This window comes from Trichosurus vulpecula, chromosome 8 (genome assembly GCF_011100635.1).
Source record: "Trichosurus vulpecula isolate mTriVul1 chromosome 8, mTriVul1.pri, whole genome shotgun sequence".
Taxonomy (NCBI): Eukaryota; Metazoa; Chordata; class Mammalia; order Diprotodontia; family Phalangeridae; genus Trichosurus; species Trichosurus vulpecula.
The window spans coordinates 12,088,586-12,105,650 of record NC_050580.1 but is presented as its reverse complement, the minus strand read 5'-3'; the positions used below and the strand labels follow the sequence as shown (position 1 = coordinate 12,105,650).

At 47.1% G+C, this 17,065-nt stretch overlaps 1 protein-coding gene across 1 annotated transcript; it reads right to left on the bottom strand.

The window, feature by feature from the left end:
• Window positions 1-1,169: 1,169 nt before the first annotated feature.
• Window positions 1,170-15,522, bottom strand: ACTA2 (actin alpha 2, smooth muscle). Its single transcript, XM_036736213.1, has 9 exons — window positions 15,447-15,522; window positions 8,669-8,828; window positions 5,900-6,028; window positions 4,670-4,780; window positions 3,981-4,065; window positions 3,344-3,505; window positions 2,705-2,896; window positions 2,205-2,386; window positions 1,170-1,423 (listed from the first exon to the last, which is right to left on the bottom strand). Exons 2-9 carry the CDS (start codon window positions 8,795-8,797, stop codon window positions 1,280-1,282), a joined length of 1,134 nt encoding a protein of 377 aa, XP_036592108.1. The 5' UTR covers window positions 8,798-8,828; window positions 15,447-15,522; the 3' UTR covers window positions 1,170-1,279.
• Between the last annotated feature and the right edge of the window lie 1,543 nt (window positions 15,523-17,065).

Genomic DNA, 17,065 nt, shown 5'->3' with positions numbered 1-17,065 from the left:
TTTGCCAATTCATTCAAGCCCCAGCCCTGCAATTTGTTCTTAGAGAGTTGCTGGGGGGATCAAGAGGGAAAGTGACCTGCCCAAGACCACATGTCCAGTTGGTGTCAGAGGCAGGGCTTGAAGCCACATCTTCTTCACCCAGAGGTCAGAGGTTTCTAACCAATGCACCATCCTGCCTTTTGCTACTAAGCTTCAGTTCAAGGATTCTGCACACATACCCCTACCATACCCCATCAAACTCGGGTTATTTTCAGATTCTTTTTCCTATCCCCACCCATTTAGCAAGGAAGCCTGATGTGATGGAAAGATCACTCTCCCACGCCCTTGCATAGATGCTTCAAAGAGGATCCAGACTAAGGACCAGAAGTCTTCCTCCGGGCCTTGAATGTTCTGTGGGCCCTAGAGCAGCATCACCCGATAGAGAGGTCCTGGGAGGCAGGAGCCTGGGGCTCTCAGCTAGTCTCCTCCACCAGTTTCTGTGGGATCTTGGACAAATTTGCCAATGTCTCCCAAGCTCAGGGTCTTCCTCAATAAAATGAGTAGGGGGAGGGGTAGAGAAAGAGTTTGGCATGTGTGAAGTATAGCATCATAGCAGAAGACGGGATTGAAATTCTAGCCCTATGATTAATATGTTAGCTGGTGTGGTGGATAGAGCACTAGGCTGGAGTCAGGCAGACTTGAGTTCAAATCCAGTCTCAGACAGTTATAGGGGCTGTGTGACCCAGGGCAGGGGACCCAGTGACTTCTAAGTACTCTTTCTACTGTAAATCTATGATCTTCTGAACCATGTGACCCCTGCCCCTTAGTCTCACTCTCATGATCCATAAAGGGAGAGGGGGTGGGACCAGATGACTTCCAGCTTTAAAACAATGAAGCCAAAGAATGAATATTGAGAAAAAGGCTTCTGTGGCATGATGGGCGTTTCTCCCCCTGAAATCCACAGAGGCAGTGTAGGACCCCAGAAAGCCCAGGAGATCCGGAAGCCCGGCGCTAACCTCTGTACTGAGGAGTGATGTGACCCTGACTCGGTCACCAAGGAGAGGAAACCTAGACACCTACTGGTGTCATACCCCGCGCTCCCACAAGAGGGAGAACTGACAGCAGTGGCCGAGGCCAAAGCTAGCCATTGTCAGAATCGCCGTTGAAGTTTACTTAAGAAGCACGCGGCGTCCAGTGAGAGCCTTTATTCAGAACATTTGGGGATGGAGTTGCAAGCGGGGATTCCTGACTACATTCACAGTTGTGTGCAGAGGACAGATGGGCAGCAAAGGGAATGGTCTTAAAAGCATTTGCGGTGGACAATGGAGGGGCCAGCCTCATCGTACTCCTGTTTGCTGATCCACATCTGCTGGAAGGTGGACAGAGACGCCAGGATGGAGCCGCCGATCCACACTGAGTACTTGCGCTCTGGAGGAGCGATGATCTGGGAGGAGGGATGGCAAGAACAAAGAGAGAGGGCTAGGGATGGAGATAAAGGCCCCGCCACTGAGGCCGCCTTCCCGTGACTACCGGAACTGGAGCCCTGGTCACTGGGCTCAGCTCCCATCTCTAGGACTGGCTCCCTAGGCGATTCTGGGCCAGAGAGAATCTCAGTTGCCTCGTCTTTAAAAAGAAGGTCTGGGACTAGATGGTCTCCGAGGCCGTTGTGGTTCTAGGTGGATCACTCATCCAACCGGACGCCCTTGTTTTACAGACGAGGAAACTGAGACCTAAGAGGGTTCAGTGTCTTCCCTGAGTCACGCAGGCAGCAAGTGGCAGAGGTGGGATTAAGCCCCCAGTCCCCAACTCCAAATCCAGGATTCCTTCCACTGGTCCGAGCTGCAGTTCTTAGCTAAGGACCAGGCAAAGCAAACCCAGAGAAACCCTCCTTGGGAAGTCTGTGAGTCACACACTGACCCCTTGTGGACTAAAATGTTCAAAACAGACCTGGGCATTGCCCAAAGCATCACTTAAACTCTCTGGGCTTTGGTCCCCTTATTATGCAATGTCCCTAGTATACTGGACTCACAGACTAGATGACCTCTAAGTTCCTTCCCCACTCTCCATGTGATTGTGCCAAGGTTTCTGGGAATTTCCTTCCCATTCTGGCATTAGGACAAACCATTCAGAGTCACCTTGGTGGTCCCCCGAGTTCTACTGAGGGTCAGGCTGCAGAGTTAGGGCTCTGTGGACAGGGGACTAGGGGGCAAGGCATCTTCCCTTACCTTGATCTTCATGGTACTGGGTGCCAAAGCTGTGATCTCCTTCTGCATCCGGTCAGCGATGCCTGGGTACATGGTGGTGCCCCCTGACAGGACATTGTTGGCATAGAGGTCCTTCCTGATGTCAATGTCACACTTCATGATGCTGTTGTAGGTCGTCTCATGGATGCCGGCAGACTCCATCCCTGAGAGAAGGAAGCCACAGGGGCCACATCATCGAAGGGACCACAGGAGAAACCACAGGTTTGCGTAGCTTAACCCACAAGGAAAGACACTGTGCAAATCATAAAGCCCTCCAGAAATGGGAGTCCTGTTTAACCAGCGTCGCAGAGGACCAAAGGGTGAAGACTTGTCACATCATCATCATCAAAAAATGGTAATATTAGAGAAGAATGGAGAATAACAGCTAGCATTTGTATGGCACTCAATATGTGCCAAGCAATGTGCTAAGCAACCGAAAGAGAGACTTTGTTTCTGCCCAAGAAAGGCCCAGAGGCTCTTACCGATGAAGGAGGGCTGGAAGAGAGTTTCTGGACAGCGGAAACGTTCATTTCCAATGGTGATCACTTGGCCATCAGGGAGCTCATAGCTCTTCTCAAGGGAGGAGGAGGACGCAGCCGTGGCCATCTCATTTTCAAAGTCCAGAGCCACATAGCAAAGCTTCTCCTTGATGTCACGCACAATTTCCCGCTCAGCTGTCAACAAGAGTCAACCCTCATCATTCCAGAGAGAGGAACCCAGGCTAAGGTGCCTAAGGTTGTCCTCTCTCCCATCCTGTCATGATCCTCTGAAGCCAAGTGCATGGGGGACATGGGGGTTCCCTTCCTTCGCACAAAGGAGATGAACCCTGAAATGGGGAGGGAAATGATAACAGCCAAGCTGAGAGCCCTTCTTTGCAGAGTTGGGGAAAAATGGGTGGGACACTGCATAAACTCAGACAATTCTGTATAGATTAGTTTTACTCAGTTGCTTTTTCCTCCCTTTTCCTGATCATCTTTTGTTATTTAAAAAAGGAGGAGGACTAGAAGGGAGGGCAGTGCACAGATATACTGGGGGATGAGGTGGATGCAAGAATAAAGGATGTTGATAAACATTGAATCCTTGTTTTAAAGTGGGGACAGAGTGGAGTGTGGCATCCATACCAGTAGTCACAAAGGAGTAGCCCCGCTCGGTCAGGATCTTCATGAGGTAGTCAGTGAGATCACGGCCAGCCAGATCCAGACGCATGATGGCATGGGGCAGAGCATAGCCCTCGTAGATGGGCACATTGTGGGTGACACCATCTCCAGAGTCCAGCACGATACCTGAGAGCACAGCCACAGGGAGGGGCATCATTGGGGGAAGGCCCTTCCTTTCAAGGTTAATGAAGAAACACCTGAATATGAGGTCAGGGTTCAAGCTTTTATGCATCGTGAACAACTCACTCTATTTTTCCTTACTTTAATTCTTCAAGGATCTGTTATCTGTCAGTATGGACAATTTATTCACTAATGCAGATTGCAACCTCTCTATAACTAAGTAATCTGTCTTTCTGAATTGCTTTGGCCAAAAAAAAAATCATCTGCTGGTCCTTGAATGACACACTTACAGTTGGCATCTGGGGTTGGTGGGACAGAGTTGGCCTCTTTTGGTAGAGCCTCCAATTACCCAGTCTCCCCTCTAGGACACAATGGGCCATTGGACAGGTACATTATAGGAGTACCCCATGTGTAATTGTAGCCAAAATAATAACTATCCCTTCCTTCAAAGTGGGGTATCTGGCCCCTCTTGGTCACCTACCAGTTGTACGTCCAGAGGCATAGAGAGACAGGACAGCTTGGATGGCAACATACATGGCTGGTACATTGAAAGTCTCAAACATAATCTGTAAGAAGAGTGCAAACCTTAGTATTACCGTCATTTCCATTAAAAATTTCTTTTTCAAGTGGACAGGAGTTATTTAATGAAAAAGACACTCCACCCCCGGGGATAAAGTGAAAACTCCAGGGGAGGTGGATTGTTTTATATTTTTGCATTATGTGAGGGGCTTCATAAATGCCTACTGTATTCCAGGCACTGTACCAGGTGCTGGAGTGAATTTCTAGTGTCATTTTAAAAAGGTAATGGAGAGAGAATACATTGCCTGCCCAGCCACCCCAGCCTGGGAGAACACAGTGGTATGGAATTGGAGTGGGTACTCTTAAGCCAAAGGTCAAGTGGCTGGAATGTGGAAGATTTCAACCAAAGGCAGCAAACCATCCAGTGATGGCCTCCCCTTCCTGTTCTAGGAACTAGAAGTACTCACCAGTGCTGGCAACAAATAAGCACCCCCTTCTCTCTCTGTCCTGCCACAAGCCCCAGTTCACAAGACATACACATACACACACGCACACATACACACAAACACACACACACACACACACACACACACACACACACACAGGGCTGAATGAGGAATCCCTCATGAGGAATCCTCAGCTATCCTGTACCTGAGTCATTTTCTCCCGGTTGGCCTTGGGGTTCAGGGGGGCCTCAGTGAGCAGAGTAGGATGCTCTTCTGGGGCCACACGCAACTCATTGTAGAAGGAGTGATGCCAGATCTGCCAGGAATCAAGGAAGAAAAACGAGAGCTCAGGAGTAATTGTCACCCTTATGATCACAGGAGATCCTTCCTGGGCCCCTAGGGGGCAGTAAAGTGCCCCACCGCGTCATGACATTACCATGGGGCTTCAAGACTTCCATGCAACAACTTGATGAAGAAAGTAGATAGTGGAAACATTAACCCCATTTTATAGGTTATATTTGTGCCTTATTTTCCATATTAGATTCCAGGCTCTATCTCCTACTTCTTGTTACAAGGTGGTAGGCTATGGGTGCAGAAAAAGGCATACATTGTCAGACATGGCCAATGGGTTGATTGGTTTTGCTTGCTTTTACTACTTTTTATATTCTATTGGAGGTGCAGGTGGAGTGAGTCATTGGGAAGTTAGAGCACCATTCAAACATTTAAATAATTAAAAATAAGAATGTAAGCTCCATGTTGGTAGGGACTTTCTTCTTCATGACTCCTATAGTACTTCCAAGAATGTCACACATAGCAACAAGCATCTACTATGTGATGGAGACGGTGCTAGGCACTGAGGGCAAAAAAGACAAAATAATGCAGTCTCTTCCCTCCAAGAGCTAAGAATTCCCATATTCTGATAGCATTGAGATCTCCTCCTTGTAGATATTTTCTCTGGTGAGGCAGATTGCAGTCCATCCAATGCCCATCTTGAGCAATCCTCATCTGTGCCCAAGGCTGAACATAGCAAGCCCTCCATCAATGAACCTTAAATGAAGACTTGGATGAATGGATGCCAGATAGGATGGAGTTATGCTCTAGGAGGGTGATTTGTGTGTACGTGTGTATGTGTGTTTAGTTTTCTGTGTGTATGTTGTGTCCCTCCGATCCCCAAGATAATGCAAATTCCTCCAGAGTCTGTTTCACTTTTGTTTTTGTACCCCCAGAGCCTAGCTTCATGCCAATTCTCATAAGGTGTTTAAAAACACTCATTGAGTTGAGCTGAACAAAGCAGATTTCTCTGAGAAATATTTTCAAATGATTTTCGTTATCAACTAAAGGTTAACCCAGTGATATTCCAGGGGCCAACCAGCCTGATATCTGGAGGACATCACCTCATCACAATGGTCTGAGCCCTTGATCTAACAGACAGTACCTTCTCCATGTCGTCCCAGTTTGTGATGATCCCATGTTCTATTGGATATTTCAAGGTCAAGATTCCTCTTTTGCTTTGTGCTTCATCCCCTACGTAGCTGTCCTTTTGGCCCATGCCCACCATCACCCCCTGAAAAGTATAAGAAAGGAAAAGTCATCCTCCCACAAGACTTTTGAATAAAGCTTAATGAAACAAGCCATGGGTCAAGTTCCTAGACCTAGACACTCTTCTGGTTGAGTTCCAATGGGTTTGTGAGAGGCAGATCTTCCCTCTGTGGGGGCTCTTGGGATTCTACATTCAAGTTGTCAATTATCCCAATTTATAGTGGAAACTTCGAAGAACCAAGATGCCTTGGTGTTAGCATTCCTTAGCTGAAGTACATCCTAACTCTTCTGTACCACAGTAGACAGACTTTGTGAGCTACTCTGACCAAAAAAAAAAAAAGCCTCAGCTAATAGTCAACTTTCTGGTGAAGAGCATTTTCGAACTTAGATAGATGAGACCTTGGATAAAAGACCCAGAGTCAGGCTTTTCCAATTCGGTAGGATCTACCAGAGAATGTGCTGTACTGGCAGGGCTTTAGAGAGCCTGGGGACATCTTAGTGTCACACCAAGGCATCAGGGAAAGGTGGAGGGACTTATGTAAAAAGAGACATTTCAATCCCTAATTACAGAGAGAGCAGTATTGTCCTAATTATATGCAGAAAATTGTGAATGAATTGGCTCCTGAAACAGATGTGGGGCATGTAGAAATGTAAACAAGTAAAAGGAAGAGGAGAGAGAACCATCCCATCCTGGGCCTGGGGTGGCTCCTAGTAGGGCACTGCCCTCCAATACTTGGGTATGGTTATGGCTCCTCGCATGGAGGACACCAAGAAAGAGCATTCCCCCTTTGAAGTCTTCACATCTTGTTGGGGATATGTGGCGGGGGTAGGGGTGGCAGGACCTCCCGTCAGATAAGATGTCAGTACTCAACATTGGTCCCAATGGTCAAGTCAGTTTTTTTTAAGCCAGTTATCTCAAATATACAATTGTTCTGCAAATAGCTGCAATGACCATGGGACAATCCTGGTTAGCCTTCAAGACAGTCCAGATAGTAGATGTCTTTTAAAAATACTCCAAGTCAAGATTACAGCTCTAGAGCTGGAACAGGCCATTAAGACCATGTAATCCAGCTCCCCTATTTTACAAATTAGTAAACTGAGGCCCATTAAGGGTAAATGACTTGCCCAAGGTCACTCAGGCAGTAAGCATCAGAGCCAAGATTTGAATCCAAGTCTTGTGTGGTGCCCATTGTGGCACAAAGATGACCCTAGGTTCTTATAGACCCCAGTAATGTGATGTGATGTGATATAATGATGTAAAAAAAAAGATATTAATCCAATTCTATCAAAAATCCTCCCATATCCAGAGTATTTGGAGAGAGTGCTCTGATAGAACAATCTAGAACCATTCCATTCATCCTCTCTAGATATAATCAGAAGCACCTGGTGTGAAGGCAGTGGACTGGGGACCTGCTGCTTACATACGTACATACATACATACATACATACATGCATACACATATATACATATACATATATATATATGTAGTTTCTGCTGAATCTGTAGCTGCAGAAATGCAGCCAGCATCACCTTTCCAAGCTCCTCAGAGCCTCGGCAACACAGTCCTGCTAAGGGGCCCCTGGGTATCATGCTAGGAGAACTCATACCAGAAGACGATTCTCTGGAGACTCCAGACCAGCATAGCCAGACTGCCTTCTCACCTTGAGAGTCTATCTTAGCCCTTCCTTCTCCAGCCACTATGTCATTCATCCTTCTCAGAGCTGTCATGGGCTGATCACGTGTACCTAGACAAGGGTTGCATTGGCTCTCCCGTAAATACTCACCCTAGTGTAGATAGAAATATTGCCCCTGGCCCGTTCCCATCCCATAGTTCTGCTGAATCACCTTCCCTGCTGTTCCAACACCATCAATGAATGGAATTGAATTACCATCCCCGAATGATTTCTTTATTCGTCTTGCTTTCTCTTTTCCTACTTAATCCTTCCCCTCCAAAGCAAAGATACATTGTATACAGCTAGCTTTTGTTATTCCACCATAACATTAAGTCCCTCAGGGTGAGGGAAAGTATGTTTCTGTAGCATGGAACGTGTCAGGTAAATCAGAGGAATACAGAAATGTTTTTGGTGGTGATAATGATGCACAGTGTCAGAAAGTAAGGAGAATATGGCATGAGCTTTTCTAATTAATCCCTAGATTACATGCATCTGCCAGGCACTGACCTACCTCAAATGTGCCAGCTGTACCCATGTGGTGATTTTAAAAAACCAGCTGGATTCCTTTAGGCAGAGTAGTAAAGTATCTCTGTGTCTGTATGGGTATTTGGGTCTCTATGGATATTTGGGATGCAGGTGCTGAATCTGCACACATTTCACAAAAGCATAGAGCCTCAGACTTGGAAAGGACCTCCAAGACCAACTTGCCATCTTCATACCTGACCCAGAATCCTCTCTAAAACATCTCTGATGAATGATCATTCAGCCCCTGCTTGAAGCCACCCCACCCCTGGGGATAAGGAAGCTCTCTCTGGTAGGACATTAATCTGATCTTACTCTGAAATCTGCCTCTCCATCCATCTCTGGACCTTACATACATTGTCCCAGCTCTTCCTTCTGGGGCCAAGTGGAGGTTGGATTTCTGCTTTGGTAAGATTGGAATGTCTGAAGCCCTTCACCCTTGCTGATAGGGAGAAAGTGCATGGCTCACCTGATGTCGGGGACGACCCACGATGGAAGGGAAGACAGCTCTGGGGGCATCATCCCCAGCAAAGCCGGCCTTACAGAGCCCTGAGCCATTATCACACACCAGGGCAGTGCTGTCCTCCTCTTCACACATCTTCTATAGCTGCTTCTTCACAAAGGCCTACCTGGAGAGAAAAAAAACCCGCCCCACCGGGAACTGACCACCCATAGAAAAGCAACGTGCAGGACACCAAGTCTGCCCCTTTCACGGGTCACACAGGTATGATGGGTCAGACCTGGCTGGGTGAGTCACAGCTGGTATGAAACAGACCACAACAAAACAAGTCTCAGAATCTCACAACTGGGAAGGGCCCAAGCAGTCAGCTAGTCCAACCCGTACAGAATCTCACTACAGTACACTTGGGCATTGGCCAGTCAGCCTTTTTGTAAAGATCTCCTGCGAGGGAGGACCCCTGTCCTCCTGAGGCAGCCCTCCCCACCGAGGAACTTGATGGAATGAACAAAGGACTTGGGCATTAGAAGACCTAGATGTGGCTCCTGGTGGGATGGTTTACTAGCTATGTAAACTCAGTGACAAATCACTGAGAGTCTCAGCTTCCTTATCTAAAACTGGGGTTAAGGATACTTCCCTCCAAGGGATGTTGTACGGAAAGCCTTTCATAAACTTGAGGAAGGACCCATTCACAACACTACTTTTAAAAGCACCTGGACACAAAATCTGATTTCCTATTTCACTAATTTATTTTTTTCTAAAGAAAGATTACAAGAAAATGAAAAAAAAGAAAGAAAGAAAGAAAGAAAGAAAGAAAGAAAGAAAGAAAGAAAGTAGGAAGGAAGGAAGGTAGGAAGGAAGGAAGGAAGCTATCTTTGTGTTTGGAAATCATTAATTTATTTTTTTCTATAGAAAGATTACAAGAAAATGAAAAAAAAGAAAGAAAGAAAGTAGGAAGGAAGGAAGGTAGAAAGGAAGGAAGGAAGCTATCTTTGTGTTTGGAAATCATTACATATATAGAAGGCAGAAATAAATTTTTAAGAGAATTTAAAATCTCCTCTAAAACATTCCATTCTAGACCCATGATTTCATTGATATCTAGAACTTTCCTTAGTGTGTGTAGACTCCCTTTTCCAATGCAGGTCATCTCCTGTGCTGAGTCTTGGAAACTTGCCTGGGGCATTGTAAGGTGATATGACCTGCCCAGGGTCACATAGCCAGGATGTCAGAGGTAGAATTTGAACTCAGGTCATCCTGACTCAGAGAGCAGTTTTTTAATCCATTGTGCTACATTGCCTTTCTATGTAAATATTTATGAAATCATTTTAAATTTGGCTCCTTTATCTTCACTAAACCAACTCAAGCAACAAAAAAAATTATTTCAACCAATGTAATTAAATGCCCACTGGGGGAGATACGAGATTGAGACCAGAGCCAGTCCTTGACCATCTGGGTGCACAGTCTAGTAGGATATGTGTGTCAGGCACAAACAAAGCATTGTACATGGTCCAATGTGTGGCTGGGGACTGCCTGGGAGAAAGTGACATTGGTGTTGGGCTCTGAAAGCTAAGCAAAGATGAAGCTGGTGAACACCAGGAGTGAGGATATTTTGGGCATGGAGAACAACCCAACCAACACCTTCTGGGAAAGAGTTCTGTTATCTGAGCATCTGCATTTCACTTTGGTGAGTATAAGTGGCTTGTGAGAATGAAATTCAATGAATTTCATTCATTGTCTGGGTCTCACTGATGATTAGCACATAGTATGTGCTTAATAAATGCTCAGTGGTTGACTGATATTCTTCCCACTTTATTAAAAGCCCAAGAGTATGCAGGATAGCTTGATAACATTTGAAAGGGCAGGAGTAGAGTGTAGACTAAGCTGGGTCCAGAATGGACCACCTAGCCCATTCCCCTCATTTTACAGCTAAAGAAACCAAAGCTCAGAGAGGGAAAGGGATTTGTCTTTGACCACACAGCAAGTTAGTAGTAGAGCCAAGGCTAGAATCCACAGCTCTTGACTTGAAGTCCAAGACCTCTTCCACTATCCTGAACAGGAATAAAAGAGATATAGGCAAAGACTTTAAGAGGAAAAAAAGCCCTGCCACTGGCAGCATGCCATGGGTCAAGAATTCAGGTTTGGGCAAGGCATAGGATCCCAGCTCAAGAGATGGAAGGGACCTCAAGATCACATAGTTCAACAGAGGATAAAATTGATGCTGGGGCGGGGGGGTGTTGAGTGACATGTAGTATCATACAGGTAGAAAGTACCACAAGTGGGATTTGAACCCAGAACTTCTGAGTCCAGAGTCAATGGTCTTTTCACTCATCGTACCTCTCTTTAAGTAGAATGGGCTACCAATAGCTAGGTTAAATGACTTCTGGGGAATGGAATTTTAGAAGTCATTCAGTTTTGTGATTGGGAGAGTGTTGGGATTCACAGTTCCAGGGAGTGGTCCAAAGGGATCCAGAAGCCTGAAGATTCAGGAGCAATTCCCTTCTCAAATCAATAAAAAAAGAAAATCTCTTCTGGATAATTCAATCCAAGAGCAAGGTTTAGGAAAAGAAGAAGGACAGAAGGAAAGAAGGAAGGAAGGAAAAAAGAAGGAAAAGGAAAAAGAAGAAAAAGGAAGACAAGGAGAAAGAGAAAAGATGAAGATAAAGAAGAGAGAAAAAAGGAGAAGTAGGAGGTGGTGATCTTTATGGTCTAATCTCTCAAAATTCTACTCAATTCAATAAATTTTGAGGCTAAGTAAATATTCAGCACATTCAGAGAATATCTGCTCAGCACTCATTATGTGCCAGGCAGGCAGTGGGAGAGATGCTGGAGAAAACCAGCAGTACCACAGTCACTACATACTGAAGCCCACTGGACTATAAGCTCCTTGAGGGAAGGCATTGGTTCACATTGGTCTTGGCGCCCCCGGTGTTTACCATATTTCCTGACACATAACAAGAATTTAATGAATGCTTCTTGGTTTATTGATTAATGAATAATAATAATGATCCCTGACATTTCTATGGAGGATTAGAATTGGTGAAGCCCTTTACATATCTTATCTCATTGGAGCCTCAGTTCAGCTGTGTGGGGCAAGTATACAGCACATATCATTACACCCATTTTACTGACCAGGAAACTGAAGTTTGGAGAATTTCAGTGACTTGACCAGGATTACACTGGTAATAGGCAGCAGACCTAGGGTTTCAAACCATGTGGAGCATGACTCTTGTGTAGTATACTACCCCCATAGGAGAGTCAGTCCATAGAGAAATACCCCTGAATGCTTGGGAATTTTGCAGGCACACATTTAACTTTAGAATATAATTTGCAGGAAGAGCACTGGGCTTTCAAAATGCGTTGGAGAACATTGTGGGCTCCTTTTAACTTTTGTTCTCCTCACCCACAAAATTCTCTCCCACGATCCTGCTCCTCGATGCCCTGCTTCCTACCCCACCCAGGTGTGTACTAGGAAATGTTTAACAACTGGCTTTCACCAAAAAAAAAAAAAAAAAAAAAAAAAAAAAAAAAAAAGAAGAAGGCAGGACACACTTTTAAGTTTAATCTTCACTATTAACATTTCCTCATCATTTCTTCAAGTCTAGACAGTCAGCCAAACAATTAACTACTCAAGCCCTGATTTGCAACGTCCCAGATTTAAACATACACTCTCACAATTGGCTAATGCAGGGGTTCCATCCTGCACACCCACCCCTGCCCCATCTGCTCACCAGATATCATCAGTAGAGAAAGAGAGGTGGGGGGAAGGGGCGCCAGAGATCACAGGGTCAGAGATTTAAAGCCAAAAGGGACCATACAGATCAGCTGGTCTAATTCTCTCATTTTTCAAATGAGGAAACTGAGATGCCTAGATGGGTAATGTGATTTTCCCAGCGTCATGAAAGCAGCAGAATCAACCGAGATTCAAAGGCAGCACACACACACACACACACACACACACACACACACACACACACACACACGTTGAGGACGGAGCCGCTCCAAATGAAAAGACCTTATGGAATTATAAGGGTCAAGCCTGACTCAGACACTGGGGCTAGGGATCACTGCATCTCTCAAACTTGGCTGACGTGGGAGTTTTGCTGATCTCCTTATAATGATCCTTTTTAAAAGTTTTTGTTGCGAAGGCTGGCTCCTTGGGGAAGAGAGAAGGAAGCGGTGTACTCAGAAAGGCAGGTGATGTGAAAGCAAAAGGTACAGATATTTTTTAGAAATCAGAACAGCTCCCATTTGCCTACCCCTTTGGTGTTTACGAAGTACTTTCCCTGACCAGTCCTGTCTGCTCAGATGTTAATACAAACATCATGGAGACCCCTCTCACAGAGAAGGAAGCTGGGGTTCCGAGAGTCGAGCTATTTGCCCACAGTCACACACTGGCGAGCAGCAGAGCATCCCTCCGCGCTGCCTCCCGGGAGCACTTTTGACCAGCACCGGGCACTTCTGACCACGCGGCGCAATTGCCCGCGATCACAGAGCGGGGATCCTGGAGGGGCTCTCCTAGTTTGCTGCAGGATAAAGGTGACATCCGACCTCACAGAAAATGCGTGAAAACTAGATGCGTGGACAATATTCGGGATGAGTTTTTATTTGAGATGCAGCTTAGGTTGCTCTGGCTAGGCTGCTGGACTTGGAGCCAGAATCCCAGGCTCCATACCGGTCTCAGCCCGTAGAAACAGCGGAATGAAGAACAATGCACTCGACCTTGCTGAGACTGTTTGCTTATCTGTACAATGGGCACGATAATCGTAGTACTTCCCAGGGTTATTGTGAGACCCCAATGAGCTGATGTGTGTTGGGTGTCATATAAATGTTAACTTTTTATTTTTTCAATAAATAAAGGGGAGGAGGTAATATGCCCAAGGAGGCTGGTGCAGTTTCTTCAAAGACAGTATTCACTAAAGGTGGAGGTGGGGGTGGGGCGGGGAGGGGGAAGGGCGGGAGCTGGGCTGCCCCCCTGCCGCAGCTGGTGGGTGGTTTCCAGCCCATCTCTAACCTGAATGATCAGGGGCGGGTTTGGGACAAGCCACTTCCTAATTAGGCAATCCGCACTGAAATTGCTGCTTTTGGAACCAAGTTCCAGGTCAGGGGGTTGCTCCAACCAACTGGAGCTCAGCCTGTGCCAGAAAGCCCAAGGGGGGGGGGGGGGGAGGCGGTGAGACTGAGAAAGAGAGGAGGGGGGAGGGGAGAGACGGGGGGAGTCAGGGAGGAGGGGAGGGAGTGCTGCATGCAGCCCCAGGCTTGCCAGGTTCCAAAAGCAAACCATATTTAGGCATAAAGAATGAAATGGGAAGAAGAAATTGACTCAAACAGGGCCCAGGCTGACTTCCTGCTCAGTCCTTCCCTGCCCTGGGCTAGTCCAGCCCCAGCGTCAAGAGCAGACTGCAGAGGAGACCCCGGATCCAGGAGCAGGAGCCGAGCCAGGCCCCCTGCAAGAGGGAGACACGCACTCGATCCAAGCACGCACCCAAGGGAGCATCCTAGAGGGAGAGCCAGAGGGGGCCTCAGAGGACAGCTAGTCCGGCCCCCTTATTATGTAGGTGAGCCCTGCCCAGTGGGCAGGACTCAGATGAGAACCTGGGCTTCAGCCGTCTCCCTTCTTATGCCCAAAGTCTAACCTCACCTGCAAACACCCAGGAATCAAGGTCATTTGTGGCTGAGGGGACAGGAGAGGCAAGGCTAGCCTGACCCCCTTATTTTACAGCTAAAGAAACCGAGGCCCAGGCAGGGCAGTCCGATTGCCTAAGGCGAAACAACCATCTGGACTCGAACCCAGGTCTTTCAAACTCTCCGAATCCAGGGCTAGAGGCTCCGATGTCTTAATGCTTTCTGACATGCGTGCAGGGCTGGCAAACATGAGGCAGGATTTTACCCACTCTACAGATGAGGAAATTGAGGCCCAGAGAGGCAAAGTCACCCAAGAGTCTGAAAGAGAACTAGCTGCCAAGACTTGTTGGATGCTCTCCAACCACAGGCCACTCTGCACCTTATAATCACCTTCACAAGTGCCATTCATGATGGCTTAAAAGTTTTCAAGGGACCTTGTATGCTTTATCTCATTCGAGCCTCCCAGAAGGACTGAGTACTACTGGCTATTATGATTTCCATTTTGCAGAGGGGAAAACTGAGGGTTCTAGGCAGAGTGACTTAGGAAGTGTTCCAGGGGGGATCTGAAAATGACTCTCCCTGATTCCAAGCCGAGTGCTCTAACCACTAGCTGACACTCCCTTACTGAGCACTGCCAGCATCCCAGAGAAGAGGGTCCTGAGGAGAGATCATGAGGGCTGACAGACCTCTAACAGACAGCAGTGACAGAGCCAGGGCACCTAAGTCCCTGGTTTCCAGAAACCCTAGAAAGGCCAATCCCAAAACCAAATTGTGTGTGCCAAATCTGACTCTCAGATTGACTGAAATATAGCAGGGGCTTCCCTAGAAACCTCTGCCTGCCTCCAAACAGCTGGCTGTACTGTCGTGGTCTCTGGCCCCAGTCTCTTTGCTTGTTACGGCTAAACATGCACAAACCATGCCCACCTTCCCCTGGTGCTGGCTCAGCCTCCCTGCCCCTGGAACCATCTGGAACCATCCTGGCAGCCAGTTAGGTGGGGCTGAAGTCCAAAAGTCTGCAAGACTGCCTACACATGGCATTCATTTTCTCAGTGCAAATCCATACTGTGAATTCTCTCCCTCACCCCAAGCCATGCTCCAGCCCCAGCCCCTCGACCCCGGGGCACCCTGACCTCTCCCAGAGCCGTCCTCCCGGGCTGATCCTACTTACCCTGACTGAGCTTGGCTGCTGGGCTTGGCTGCTCCTCAGGGAGGGTGTTTGTCCTGGGAAGCTGAAAGCTCTTAGGTTATATAGCCCCTCGGCCTGTTCTCCTCCCACTGGCTTCCCAAACAAGGAACAGAGACAGGCTTGAGCCTCATCTCTCAGGCTAACACAGCCATATAGGGACCTTAGAACAAAAACCTCTCATCTGGGTGGCCCAGGGCCCGGGTCTCTGCTATTGCATTCCACTGCAACAGGAGCAGAGTGGGGCTGGCAGGCAGGAATATACACAAAGCTTCAGGCCCACAGCTGCAGCCTGGGGAGACAATCCCAGATGGTGGCACGGATGGGGAAGTGGGGAGACACATTCAGTAAATGGGCCACAAAGTGACCTGGGGCTTGGAGAGCATGTCGAGGGGCCACCTGAAATTTGGGAGGCTTAAAGCCCAAGGCTCTAGAGTGGGAAGATGACCTAGCCCATTCCCTTCATATCACAGATGAGGGAAGAGGGGCTCAGAGGGCAGAGACTTGTCCAGAGTCATGAAGGCAGAAAGTATTAGACACACCCGACCACACTGGACCACAGTGTGCATGGAGGGGAGTAATGGGTATCTAAGCTAGAGCCAAGTTGGGAAACAATTGGGAAACAGAGTTTATATTGGACTCTAGCAGTCATCTGAAGCCACTGGAGTTAACTGAGGAAAAGGGGTGGGGGAGGGGAGTATGCCACGGGCAGATCTGCATTTAAGGGAAATCACTTGGGCATTTGCATAGAGGGTGGATTTGAAGTATTATTATAAGTAGCAGAGTCTTAATTCAAACTCACATCCTCTGACTCCAGCTCTTACGCTATCTCACCTGTCTTCAGGGACCAAAGGCTTTAGAAGGGGGCAGGCTGGTGCTTCATAAAAGCTGACATTTATATATTACTTTAAAGTTTGCAAATTGCTTTATATATGTTATCTCATTTGGTCCTCACATCATCCCTGTTACCATTATTATCCCCATTTTACAGATGGGGAAACTAAGTCAGAGACAAGTTAAGTGATTCACCCAGGGTCACATAGTAAGCCACTAAGGAGGAACTCTGAACTCTAGTCTCCTTGACCTCATCTCCTCCCCCATCCCTGAGACAAGTACTCAATTCACTAAGCCACCTCGCTTCCCTTACGTTTAAGACGGCAATTCCTGGCAAGATTCTAGAGCACATGATTAATTAAAGGGATGGGCAGTGAATGTGTAGAGCAGGAAGTGAAGATCCCGGAGAGCCAGCTGTGCTTCATTCATACCAGATGCAACTCATTTGATTTTGATAGGCTCCCGAGAGCGGTGGAACAGGGAAGCAGCGTACATATGGTTATGTAGATTCCAGCCTTTTTGACTGATTGCTGTAGATCGCTGTTCGTCCTTCATTTTTTAACAGGACTGATGATATCATATGGTGATGTCTAGGCTCCAGTATAAACTGGATTTAAGGTAGCAAGGTTTGCACAAAGTGCAAGCCTTACCCTCTCTTCCAGAGTCATTGCAACCCAGCGGCAGGAAAAAGTCAGGACAACTGGCCGTGGCCCGAAGTGCAGTGGAAGAGCCTGGTCATGGATGACCTTGGCATCGTCGATGTCTGACCA

What these genes read in the sequence shown, in the direction of transcription:
- ACTA2 (XM_036736213.1), bottom strand. Translation starts at nt 8,797, where the DNA reads ATGTGTGAAGAGGAGGACAGCACTGCCCTGGTGTGTGATAATGGCTCA. An exon ending in TGGGTCGTCCCCGACATCAG is followed by an intron (nt 6,029 to 8,668) that starts GTGAGCCATGCA and finishes TATACTTTTCAG; the next exon opens with GGGGTGATGGTGGGCATGGG. An exon ending in CCAGTACCATGAAGATCAAG is followed by an intron (nt 1,424 to 2,204) that starts GTAAGGGAAGAT and finishes CCCTCCTCCCAG; the next exon opens with ATCATCGCTCCTCCAGAGCG.